Here is a 14,155-nt window from a genome sequence, read left to right as displayed (position 1 = left end):
ATTTTTCCAGTTCACAAGAAAGGCGACGAAACTGATTGTAATACTACCGAGGGGTCAATTCATACGAAGCGGTCCAGAGTAGGTTGTTCGACCATCTCCGAAAATTATAAAAGATTGAGTGTGATGAACCTTGTGTAGGAGAATGTCAATAAACTATTCACGTTGTCGTATAAACAAATATTCCTGAATGGCGGCCATCTTTGTTGTCTGTGGAGTACCAATTTTTGCATTTGCAAGCGTGTACGAAAACTACAATTGCTCAGGACGTACGAATCATACGAACACCAAACAAAAACGAATGTTTAGAGGAGAGACTGAGGTACACGGAGAATATGCTCTTACTTCTAAACAAATATGCAGAATTGCAAACTAATACGTGAAATCACCAGAAATAGTACAGAAAATTACACGTTTACAGGGGCTGTATGTTGGAATGGCATAAAGTGGAGGGTTCATAAGTTTTGTGCTGAATACTATTGCATATAAAAAGAGTCTGTAGAAATATCCACAGTTATCTGGCACTGTGGGGCGTAATATCTCAGAAGGGCAAAGTGCTAAATAATTGCTGCTTAGGCAAAAAATAATAATAATAATAATAATAATAATAATAATAATAATAATAATAATTCTGTATGCGAATGAACTATTGAAAAAAAATCAGGACTGATATTACATGGAGAAAAAATGAGGACATGGTTAAAACGCGAAGAAAGCATGTGCGGTGACGATGCTCGTGGCCCGGAAAAAATTAAATGTTTGGATATTTTTCATGCTAGATCTTACAAACTACGCATGGTTCAGCAGTTAGGTCCATTTTCGTTTGCGTTCAGTTGTGCAAAAGCTTGCGAGTGACGTTTGTTCCATCTTCGTAGCTCCATGATCATTGCCACATCTATATGGGAAAGAGAGTTAGCTCCCCTTTGCACCCACAACACTCATCGTCTAACTAGACTGCGGTATTAAGGCATTCAGTGTATCAGCAAAGTGTCATTGAAATCCAATCTACAAAGAGCTTCCTCGTGGCTAAGCGGTTAGCGTACGCGCTTTTGGCGTGGGAGACGCGGGTTCGATTCCCGGCGGGAGCTCATGTGGTTCGGATTCCACGTTAATCAGTAGGTCCACGTCTCATATAGCCTCGCTGCTGAAAGGGACGCTAAACTAAAATCAACTCAACAACTCCAATCTACAAACTATTGCATGTAAAAAGGTCTGAAGAAATATCCACAGCTATGATACTACTGGAACTGTAGATTTGTGGGGGTCCAGAAGTTGAAATTGTGATTTTGATGCAATTTTTGTAGCTGGGGATGTTTCTACAGACTCTTTACATTCAATAGTATTCAGCACAAAACTTATGAACCCCTCCACTTTATGCCATTCCAACATACAACCCCTTTGAAAGTGTAATTTTCTGTACTTTTTTTTTTTTTTTTTTTGGTGATTTCATGTATTGGTGTGCAACCCTGCATATTTATTTAGAAGCAAGAGTATATATTCTCCGTGTACCTCAGTCTCTCCTCTAAACATTCGATTTTGTTCGGTGTTCGTTCGTCTGATTCGTACGTCCTGAGTAATTGTAGTTTTCGTATATGCTTGCAAAGGCCAAAATTGGCACACCACCGACAACAAAGATGGACGCCATTCAGGATCAGTTGTGCATACGACAACGTGAAGAGTGTTATTGACCTCCTACACAAGGTTCATCACACTCAAATTTTTTATGATTTTCGGAGGTGGTCGAGCAACCACTTCAGATGAATAGACCCCGAAACATTTCTCTTCTATCAACGTCCTATAAGATTCACTCAAACATTCTATTAGCAAAATTGATCCCATACGGAGATGAAATTGTTGGGAGATTATTAGTATAGATTTAGGCCAAATCGATCAACTATCTACCTGATCCCGGCAAATACTCGAAAAGAAGTGGGAATACAATTCCCAGGTAGATCAATTATTTATTGATTACAGAAAGATGTACGACTCGGTTAAGAAGATAACATTGTACAACATTCTTACAGAATTTGGAGTACCGAATAGTTAGATTAATTAAGATGTGTTTAATTGAATCCCAAAATAAAGTCCGAGTAGGAAAATTCTTGCCCACGAGCTTTCATGTCGAGAATGGCTTGAAACAGAGAGATGCGTTGTCGCCATTATTATTCAGCTTTTTTCTGGAGTTCGCTATAAGGAAAATCGAAGATAGCAACCAGACCTGGAGCTTGAATAATATTCACCAGGTTATGGCGTATGCTGATGATGTAAGTCTGATAGGAGAACAATAGAAAGAAGTTCAGAAACTTTATTTAACAGTTGCAGGGAGATGGGTTTGAAGTAAATGCAGAGAAAACTGAATACATGGAAATTCGCCGACATCGTAATACTGCAAGTTATTGATGCGTCAAAATATCAAATAATACTTTCGACAAAATGGACACTTTCAAATATATGGGATGAATATTAACAGACCAAAATTATATCCACGAAGAAATTAAATGTCGACTGAAAACATGGAATTCTTGTTATTGTTCAGTTCAAAATCTCTCTTCTTCGCGAATTCTGTCGAGGAATGTGAATCTTAAAATGTATGAAACGGTAATCATGCCTATTGTGCTGTATGGTTGCAAAACATGGTCGGTTACTCTGAGGGAAGAACGTAGACTAAAAATATTTGAGAATAAAATCCTGATGAGAATATTCAGCCCCAAGAGGAACAGGAATGGGTAATGGCGGAAACTTCATAACGAGGAACTGCATAATTTATACCGTTTACCAAGTGTAGCCAGAATGGAAGAAAATAGGAACGCTTTCAAAGATTTTACTGGAAACCCAATCGGAAAACGTCCATTAGGAAGACCTAAGCATAGAGGGAGGATAATATTAAGCTAGATCTCGCCTCCGGCTTCCATAACCACAGAGTTAGATAGTTTTAGTTGAAGTATTTTATTTACCATTTCAGTAGCATACCAAATTTTATTATTATTATTTATTTATATTTAAAGGTTAGTGGTAAGTTTTGGACGCCATGAACATAAGCATTATTTACTCACCTGTACATAATCTGAAAAGTTGTATGCAGTACAGTGTTTAAAAAGTAGTTAATCTCGTTGTTGTATTTTGAAACACACAAAGGAAAAGATTTTTGCTAAGAAGTGTGTACTATTTAATTAATTAATATTAGAAGTATCCAATCTTGGCAGTTGATAATGCTAAATTATATGCTGAATTTATTATCTGAAAGTAGTCGGGCTTCTATCATATAAGAAATCTATTCTTTTTAAGAGACGCATGTCCATATTAAAAAGAAAAATGTCGATTAGTTATTTTACTGAAGAAATTAAAAGGAAAAAACCTTTATTTTGATACTATCAATACATTAGCTTTTTCTGCTTAGTCATTATGAAACTCCAAGCATTTTTGCTAGCCTTGCACAAGCTTTCGTAAACCCTCTGTGTTGACATCTGCTGGCTGAGACTTAAGCCAGTCGAGAACTTATTTTGTAAATTTCACTGTCAATGAAACTTTGCGAGAAAAGCCATCTTTTGAGGTGGGGGGAGGGGGTCGCACTTTTGGCAAGACTGGTGCTATATAAAAGAGGGTGATTAAAGAGTTCCCATCGGAATTTTTGAATTGTTTCAACAGTAAGCAGCTGTGTGTAAGTAGGTGTTGTCATAAATCAGAATAACTCCAGACGGTAAGGTTTCTCTTCGTCGGTTTTAATAGTACGTCAGAGATTTAAGATAGTTTGAAAGTACACATATGCTGTGAGACTGTTCGTCCCGGTTCTCGGAATTTCACGAGGATTATATATTTTCGGTCCCAAAATTCTTCTGTCGTGGTTTTGCGTCTTGGTGGCATTTGCTCGAATTTCTCCGGTTTCGGATAACCGGAGTGACGCAGTTGTATTGATTGGTACTCCGACTCCCCAGTGGCGTAGGATGTCAAGGTTTCGGCCTCAATCACTATGAGCGAACAAGGCATTTCCATTCTTCCCCCAATGGGCCAAAAATGCATGGCAGCTTTCGTTCTTTCATCATTGTGAGTATTTGTCAATATGTTTGGTATCTACCTTGCACATAGTTTACGGTAAACCAGATTGTCAACTACAATTTGAACTCGCGTACGCAGCTCCACACTGACAATTATACCTCTGTTGGCGGTACAGAACACTAGAGCATGCTTACGCGCCCGCACGGCACCGTCTGTGTTGCCATTTTCATGTTTAAAAAAAAAAAAAGAAAAAGAAAAAAGCCAGCCCTCTTTTCACATGCGCCTCGTACATACAATAATACATTGTTCATAAAAATTTGTACATCTTATAATTTTAAAAAGTTAATAATTTTAATAGTTATATTTTTTACAGTTTCTTTATTGTTTTCTCATGTTTGCATGTTCTTTGTTTCGTAGATTCACTGGAAAATTGTGAGGAAGATTATGCAAGGTAAGTAAAAAAAAAAAAAAATCATACACTATAAAGACTTCAATACAAGAAATGTACATAGTAACTCGTATATAGCATCAATTATCGTTCTTTGATGAGTACATTTGTATCTTGTTTAAGTGTTTTCATGAGTGTGTAAGAAGGTGCTATTTTTTGAATGTAGTCATTGGAAATATTTTGTATGTAGCCCCAAGTGTGTCATTTCCAAAGACAAAGAAATGACAACTACGATACTCGATGTTCATTAAAATAAACACTGTCTGTAACTACACACTTTTGTCAACGCTTAGCCAACAATTGGGTTCTGTGGGGCAAAAAAAAAGTTTGTAGAATGCGATGCGAAGAAATCCTCAACCTCATTTGAATCGTCAATTAGGAATAGTCTGCCTTCCCAAGAAGTGATCAAGTTGTCGGCAAAGGTGATAGGAGAGAGAGCGGAGGAATACAACGGGTGAAGGTTTTTATATTCCAAGTCATGGAAAGTCTACATTGTCCTTTGCGTGACATGTGGGCGAACAACATAAAGACAACATGGTTGATCATTGGGGGCCGTGGTGGCTCAGTGGTAGAGCATTCACCTCTGGTATATGAGATCTTTGGTTCGATCCCACCTCGCACTAGGTGTGCTTTATAGTGGATAAATGTTGTGTGCCAGGGATTTCTCGGAGTTCTCCCGTTTCCTCTTACATTCTCAACTCCGTCATTTCATGCATTCTCATCATCACCGTGAATTCCTTTGTGGTTAAGCGGTTAACATACACGCCTTTGGCGTGGGAGATCCGGATTCGATTCTCAGCGGGGGCTCATGTGGTTGGGATTTCACGTGAAGTTGTAGGTCCATATCTTGACACAGGTCCACAGCGTTGTTGCTTGAAGGAGTGTTAAATCCAAAATCAAATTAAAATCATCACCCTCTCCTTTAGTTTACACGGCATAAAACTGAAGATTTTTTTCTGTTCACCATTGCTGATGCTTACGGGGAGCGCATTTAATAGAATTCAGCACTGTAACGATTTCCATTGATGGTTTCACTTCTTTAGAGAAAGACATGATAGATCAGTCCCATCATAGATCACCATACAAGCAACAGCCCTTCTATGGGTAGAAAGGTGGTTAAGGAAATCGTCCTGCACGTTAGTCACGATCCAGCAATTATCTTGACAAACTATGTTTGTCATAGCAGATTAATTTTTCATCTGAAATAATAATCCGATGCTGAATTTTTTCCGGTTATTCCTTACACTCAGAGAAGTGCACATCTCCAGGCGGCGATTTTTTTTTTTTTTTTTTAGTTTAACGCCCCACGGATGAATACGGAGGCTAAAAGTGATGATGAGATGGATGATGATGGAATAACAAAAGTGGGAAAGAACTGGAGAATTCCAAAATATCCGCGCACACGGTGTTTGTCTACCACAAAGTCCACTTGGCAGAAGCTGAGATCAAACGAGGAATCTCATGCACCAGAGGTGAGCACTCTACCATTTAGTAACCACGTCCCGACAACAATGTTTATTGGCCGGTGCCGACTCACTTAGCACTCATGAATCCGTCTTTTTCATTTCGGTGATTGCATGGAACCACTGAACGCCAGTGATAAAGTGTATATCTAAGCTGTCTCAAATGGCACGAACACTTTTGCGAATGTGTGCTTCTACTGTGTTCCTGAGGAGTTCAACCGAATAAGACGTTGGTCGAAAACCACATGACTAATTTTGCAATACTGTGCCACTGGAACAAAATTTGACAACCAGCAGCATATGATGCGTTCATTTGCCATCCCTGTTCCAAGTGCACTGTTAATGTTTTTGCGGATTGCTGTGCATAATGTCTCACTTTGAATTTAAGAAAACTAACAGTTCTGTGTTCCCAAAGTGCACTTTCATGCGACTCTGTTCAACAACGAACTGCCTCCTGACTGCCTGGGGACCCCAGCCTGTTTGCTGGACGTATACTAACAAATAAAAGATTCAATAGTTGTCGCGCAAATCCGATGCAAACATATGGTGTTCGATCGAGCAGAAAAGAAATATGAAGATCAATAAAATTTAAGCTGCTGTGAACCATAGGGAGCGGAGCTAGGGAAGGGAAAACTTTGAAATTAGAAAAATACGGTAATGACGTGAAACTGAATATCTTGCAAAGAGTAAAAGTAAACAAGCCAAAATTAACCTACAAACCATAAAAAAAAGACACCAAGAACTGTGAAAGACCATAAACAAAGTTGCCATCTGGAACACAATGTTGCCAACTCAACAGTAAGTTGATATGTCAGAAATAGCACTATAAAATAGAAATTTGGATACCGGGAAAATGCGTAAGAAACACAAAAGACAATAGGAAATTTATTAGACATGGGTGAAAAGGGTGGATGATATTCACGCGTGAATGTCACACGCAAGGGAAGACAAATAAAGGAAAAGAATACAGAACATTCCTCATCCGTTGCAGTTTAGCTGCAATTGACGTGAAGGTCCATAATGAATGCGTGGTTAATACCTAAACATTTCTATCCTCTGCAAGTCCTGTTTCGAAACAAACTTCGGAAAGTGTTTGAAATGGACCGGGATGTTCACTGGAATAACCACATTTGAAGAACGCAAAACGGATCAAAGTTTTAAATCACCTTGCGGGAAACTGTTAATGAACAAATGACTGATGGAAAAAGCTCTCACTTTGCCACACTTAATGCTGTATGATAAGACCAATGTATCGGTGATGAACTTAACCATGTTTTTAAATGGTCGAAAGAGAACACATCAGCAGGTTGTACAAGGCCTGTATATTTCGCAGGAATCAGCCTTTCATAAAACTCAGCACCATCAGGAACTGTCGCGTTGTAAAGATGTTTACTACCCAGGAGTCAACCAAAGACAAAACACAATCTTTACTTCGAATCGGGCCACAAGACTTGCTCCAGGAAGATTTGCAAATCACGTTTGGTAAACACTAATCTACTTGCATATGTTTTTACACTAGAGAATTTAGCGGCCATACTCGCTAGTAGGTGATCACTGGGCTCCGAAACGGGAATATACATGTGTGAAAGCAGTGTGCCATCTATTCGAATCACCGGTATAATCATATATAAATGCGTCGTGGCTGCGATTGAACCCATGGCACTAAAGTGAAAATAGTTCTGCTAGAATGTAGCTTTGTATTGAATCTGGACTGACTACTCTGGAGTCAACTCATGCTTTGTAATAAGTCTTGATTTTAGTAACAAAATCTACGGTGGTTGTACCGGTAAAGCTGCGGCATCAACGTCGATTCTCGTACTAACTTTGTGTAATCTTGCGAGATATATATATATATATATATATATATAATTTTTTTTAAAGCGTTCGATCTATGATTCGGATGCTGTGAATGATAAGGTGTTGTGTGGATCAAGTCGCCCAAATGCGTATTATGCTGTCGTGAATAAATGCATGGTGTTCTCATTGCGATGAAATACTCACGTCGGCATTTTTAGGCCGTGCTTGTAAGGAATACCTGCGTTTGGAAGGCGTTGTGAGTCCTTGAAATTTTTGCAAGACTGTTTTATTTTTAATTTTGCGTTTTTGTGCCATGACAGTAGTGATTTTCAGACGAAGTCACGTGTCTACCGCTAATCCAGGAGAAACATCTGGGGAGGCCCCGTGCCTCTGGGCTACTTGGTTCAGATCTTCTGTGCATCGGCTAAGTAATGGGGATTTTAAATATATATTTTGGTGATGGTGGTGGTGGTGGAGCATATGACGAACTACTCTTTTCTTGGTGCTCAACAACTGGTGGACTCCGTTCTGGCAGCAGCATCGTTCCTCCTGGTAGCACTGAATCATCGCCGAAATCACGCTCATTGTCCTCATCATCTGTACTATGGGAGCACGTTTATATATCAGCTTCCAAAGTACGCTGCACTCTGCTTCCATTGACATTACCTTGACCTTCGTCCCCGAGTGTTCACAGAGAAACACCAGTATTCGCTCGCACTCGCTCCTACTACCAGAACTACTATCACTTATTCCGTTTTGCACCTTTGCATCCAACGCTCGCACACGGTTCCTGTACTTCATCCCCCTGTGGTCCATAGCATGGAACATTACACCATGCGTCTCTTTATTTTATAGCTCACATATCAGATGGCTTTGTTTACAGTCCTTTTTTCAGTCATGTATAGTAAATACAAGGAAACCTTTACCACCAAACCTCATTGTTCCGGCTTCGTACACTATTTCCGTTTAAGGACAGCTTTCCGTTGCTTACAGATTATATTGAATTGTCTGTGGTTGTCTTATGCTTCTTAAACGGAATATTGGTTTGCTTACTTTTACTCTTTGCCAGATACTCTGTTTTACCGTCGTTACTGCCTTTCTCTCATTTCGGCGACATTCCAAGTTTTCTCTTTCGTAGTTCCGCTTCCTATGGTCCATAGCAGCTTAAATTTTAATGCTCTGAATTTTTATTTTCATGCTCAATCAGACACATTATGCTTACATCGGATCTGCTCGACAAATCATATAGACTTTTACTTGTGATTTTGTGACGTTAGACATGTGATGTTAGTCTCTACTTGTTGTGTTACTGAGGTACGTTTTTCCACAGACTTCAAACGGACATTTCATTCGTATCAACTTAATATTTCAACTTTCTTAACGGACTAAGAAGTAACGACACTTTGAACATAATTTTTCATGTGCTACTTGTAAAACACACACACACACTCTTTTTTTTTTTTTTTTTTAATTTGTTTGTTGTGATTTTAAATATGTATATTAAAATTTCGATTTATATCTGCTCATTAAAATATGAAAAATACATATTATTATAAACTTTGAAGAATAGTAACAAGTGTTCCAATATTCATACTAAAGCTTATTGATTTTGGTAATCTAAAAAATAGTTAAAATACTGAAATTAATAAGCTGAAGATCAATATTGAAACATTTTACTTGTTCTAGTTCGATCCGCTGTCTACTTCTCGAAATTATGTCCTTAGTTTATTTATTTATTTTTGCCAGATCAGGTAGAGGTGGTATTTGAATGCATATATCAATATAAGACATGTCCAAGAAACAAGACTCTCTGTTAGTTCCATGGTCTGGGGCGACACTATACGTTCCGAATGAATATCTATCAGTGTTAAGCGTGACATAAATTACATAGCAACAGATTGATGCATTGCTATCTTGTCTATGAGTCATGTGTCAAATCATAACTGTGCTAACAGAGTGATACAGTATTGTATACAACATTCGGTGCGGGAGACCAGACGCTAACCCAAAAATTCAAAACTGCACTTCAGCAAAGTCCCCAAGAGGAAGATTTTGATTTTCGATGGTAGTATAGATCCCACATTGAGGTTTAGGTCCAGGTCTCGGTGCTGAACGAGTCGCTTAAATTCTAAATCAATTAACGAACCAAGTATTGTATACAAGTATTAATAGTTACAGTTGAAAGAATCTCGATGACCACTCACGCACTTTACGAATTACCACATCTAAAAAAAAAAAAAAAAAAAAAAAAAAAAAAAAAAAAATGTAGTTATCACTGTAGTAGAAATACTGTAGTTATCACACCAGGGGCTTGACCATTCTAAACTATTTTGCCGGCAAACATACCAGTATATTGGTTCGTTTAGCCAGGATTTCGTAATAGCGGGACGTGACATTAAATACTGTGGTTATACACCAGGGGCTCGATCAATGTAAACTATTTTACTGAAAACATACCCGTATTGGATTGTTAGGACACAAAATATGAGGAAATTTTGATTAAAAGAATATAAAAAAGTATTGAAAGTATAGTCTACCGAGGTCATTCGAACTCGGTTCTTCTTATCTTCTTCTTTTCCTTATCTTTGTTTAATGCCGTCAAGGATAGCAACGAGATCTCTTTCGGCAGTAAAAACATCCTATAAAATGGATTAGTGTTGCCGCGAAATTGAAAAGTTTTTTAACAATTATAACTGGAATCTATGTTGCCAGACTCATATTATTGGTGATTGTGGGCATTTCTTAAGTTCTACCTGAGAGTCTATTTGATCGAACAGGTTTATTGATCGTCATTTGTAGTCCATGGGATTAGCAGGGAGCTAGATGGAATTTGGAATGCTGCGCCATATGGCACCGGCTGAGTTTTCACACTATTATTTACGTTGATGCCACCCCATTTACAATTGTGGTTAACTTTGAGGGTGGTACTTTATGTATGAATGGTCTCATGAATTTCCTATTTTTGTAACAGAGTTTTTGGCTGCCGCCTTGGCAATTTTGTTATATTGAGACTCACATCCTGTTATATATTGTGCTAATTAGAGCCCGGATTATATTAAGTACATATTTTCCCCTTGCATGCAGTTCCGAAAAAAGTTCAAATCCTCACGAATCACATGAACAAGATCATTATACGTAGGTTGTATTTTAAATATTTTTACATATTTTACTCAATATTACATATTTTCAAGCATTTTACATAAAATTAAATACTTTAGCAGTTTCTTGTAATTCCTGACCATTCTCTACTTGTGTATGTTATAAGCAATACAAAACAGCTTGCAGAAATGTTACTAGAATTTCCGAGAAATTTGCCCTGTCCTGCAGTGCATTCCAAGCTTTAGGAAGGAGAAGGAGCAGAAGGTCAACCTAATTTTAGATATCTGTCATTGAAAATTTCACTGCTTCAGGCAGTTCATTCCGTCAGTCTTTCAAGGAAAGTCACCCTGCCAATTTCATCCCTCCATACTGTCTGGCACAAAAGTAGCCGTACTCTGGAAAATTTCTTTATACGAACACACGTTGTCTTGCGGACGTGTTTATCGGGATTGAGGTTTTGTGTATTGATATTTCGTCATGGACAGGTTGCATCATCGCTAGCATCTAAGTTAAAATCGTGAGTTACTGTAGTTGATGTTTTTACAACCGATGGTAAGGTAGTGATTGTACAATATGTGACAAAACGATAAGTTGCTCCATGAAATCGTAATTGGAACAACATATACGAACCGCACTTCACACGAGAAAGAAACGGGAATCATCTTGTCACAGACAAGTTCTTTTGATACAGATGCGACAAGGACGTCTTCATTGGAGAATGAGTTTTTCGCGGACATATGTGGTGCAATGGTAACTGCAAACATTTCTTGGAATAAAATGTAAGCGCCAGAATACCGGGATATCTTGAAGTATTGCAAGCGAAATATCCCGGACGAATCTACACTGCTACAATCTACCTCGATGCTTGCTACAACAAAAGTGTCGAAGCAATTCGTGCTCACATCGGTGATTCCTATATATGGGTGGCTGCGGAAGAAACCACCGACAGTTTGGGACCTTTGTAGCGAATTTAATAGTTGGTAAGCTAGATCTCAACTCGCCCTCCAAATCCTACTTGATATACTGCAAGGAGCTTGAATGTATCAATCATTCTTCTGTGGGAAGTTTCGTAAATGATGGCGGCCTGAAAGTGTTGTGGCCTCGTAGTATTGAAGAGGAGAAAGTTCTTGTTTTGTACACCGACTCTGCAGCGTATATGTTAAAGGCAGGTAACTAACGCACTCAGTTTTCTACCCCAACGTAATTCAGTAGAGCGTTCACCTCTGGTGCTTGGGGTCCCGGGTTCGGTCCCAGCCCCCGCCAAGTGAACTTTGTGGTGGACAAACACCGTGTGCGTGGGTTTTCTCGGGGTTCTCCCGTTTCCTCCCACTTTCTTCATTCCACCATTTCATTCATTTCTCATCTTCACCGTCTCCTTTAGCCTAACCGGCATAACCGTGGGACGTAAAACTCACAGATTTCATTTTTCCCAACGTAATTCACTTCACTTGGGCTGCACATGCACTTCAACGTGTCGCAGAGAAAGTAAGAAGCAACTTCCCTGACATGAATAATTTTTTTTTTCGGTGGAAGAAAGATGTTTTTGAAAGCTCCCCAAAGAGTCCACTGTTTCAAGGAACGTCTGCCAAATGTACACTCATATCCAAAATTATTGTCGCAGGTCTATAAATGTGTCGTTATAGGAATATAATTTGATAACGAATTCGCCCGGTATTTCTTATAATGTTAGTATGTGTATAATTGGCAAAGACACGTATCATTGACGTGGCAAATTTCATGTCAAAGGAGAAGAGCAGTAAATAAGAACAATAAAACGAAAATAAAACTTTCTTGTCCATTTAGCAACATTTTGTTTTGCTCGTTCTAATTTTCGTATTTATAATTCTTTTCCTATGAAATTTACTACAAATTTACATTTCCCGACTATACACATAGTATCAGTATTAAAAGTACCCTGCAAAATCATTATCAAATTATATTCTTACAAGAAGACAGTTATACATATGCGACAATTACTTTGGACATGAGTGTACCCCTCCCTCCCGAGCCGATGTTAACAAGGTGGGGTACTTGGTTAGAAGCAGTGACATTTTACAGTGAACATTTTGAGGGTGTCAAATCCGTTCTAGACTCTTTTCCCGCCGATAGTCCAGTTTCCGTGCGTGAAGCGCAAGCTGCGTTTTCTGATCTCAAGATGTCTTTGCGTACATTACAAGCAATTTTGATTGGCTTCCGGAGAGCATTAAGAAATTGGAAACTTCTGGACTCTTGCTTCAGGAATTCCTGAGTGTCCTGGAGGATGCGAGAAACAAGTTAGATGTTGTTCGAGGAGAAGCTGGTGTGAATGTTGCCGCTAAGTTCCAGATTGTGCTAGAAAGGAACCCTGGGTTCGTCACATTTCTCAGTGTGTGTAAAATCCTGCGTGGAGAAGTTACAGAAGATCTAAATGATATTTCCCTCGAGAAAATTCATTTTATGAAATATGCCCCAGTGACATCATGTGATGTAGAAAGGTCATTCTCTTCCTATAAAAATGTAATGTCAAAGAAGCGTTTTTCTGTCTTTTGAAAACGTCGCAAAATATATCGTGGTGCGTGCCTCAGATAGTGTTTGGATTGTATTTGAATATTAGAAAAATTATAACATTTCTTAAACTGTCATGCAACAAGTGATTGTTTAGAAATAAACAACGAACTGCTTTAACTAAATGCACTGTATATATTAGTGCTATGTTTCTAAACCCATGCAAGAATAGTTTTGGTAAGTACATTGTGAAAACTTTCTATTATATGAATACAATATGAAGTATTCAAATTGCATAAAAACCGTTATATAGCAAAACATATATTTTAGCGATATTTTGATATTACATATCTAAATGATGTTACATATTTCACTACATATAATTAGCTTTTTTCCTTACATATTTATGTACATATTTGGCAAAATTATATTACATATAATCCGGACTCTAGTGATAACCTTGCTGTAGTTTATTGTTTGTCTAAACGCATCTGCCGTGTGCCGATGCTGTATATGATAGCTCATATTTTGTATAAGACATATTCTTATACTATTGTTCATGTACAACCTGAAAATAATAAAGCAGATCGGCTATCACGAGCGGGAGCTCTATTCTCCAACAGCCCTCGGCCAATCAGAGGATATCACCAACGGTCATCAGCTTTAAAGCTAGATGACTGGGGGTGATGGACTTAGTTGCTTGAGGACTCAAGGAGAGTGAGCACCCTGTGCGTGCGATAGACCTGATTGATTTAATTTGCCACGTAGGTTGCAGCACCGCAATACACAGTGGCTCTCTACTCCACTTACTGAGTAAACGAAGTGCTGGAACGTCTGGTGTTTATGTCGAGTAATTGTGGTCTTTATGGTCGTT

General features: G+C 38.5%; 1 protein-coding gene across 1 annotated transcript in view; it reads left to right on the top strand.

Moving 5' to 3' along the window:
- Nucleotides 1-14,155, top strand: part of LOC145664171 (uncharacterized) — a 51,126-nt gene that overhangs the window by 22,672 nt on the left and 14,299 nt on the right. Inside the window, exon 2 of the mRNA XM_081730581.1 lies at nt 4,408-4,441. Within this exon, the coding sequence (XP_081586707.1) occupies nt 4,408-4,441 (34 nt within the window). The remainder of the gene's footprint in view (nt 1-4,407; nt 4,442-14,155) is intronic.

Source organism: Thermobia domestica, chromosome 11 (assembly GCF_964235325.1).
Source record: "Thermobia domestica chromosome 11, izTheDome1.hap1.1, whole genome shotgun sequence".
In the NCBI taxonomy this organism is placed as follows: Eukaryota; Metazoa; Arthropoda; class Insecta; order Zygentoma; family Lepismatidae; genus Thermobia; species Thermobia domestica.
This window is presented reverse-complemented; position numbering and strand designations above follow the sequence as displayed.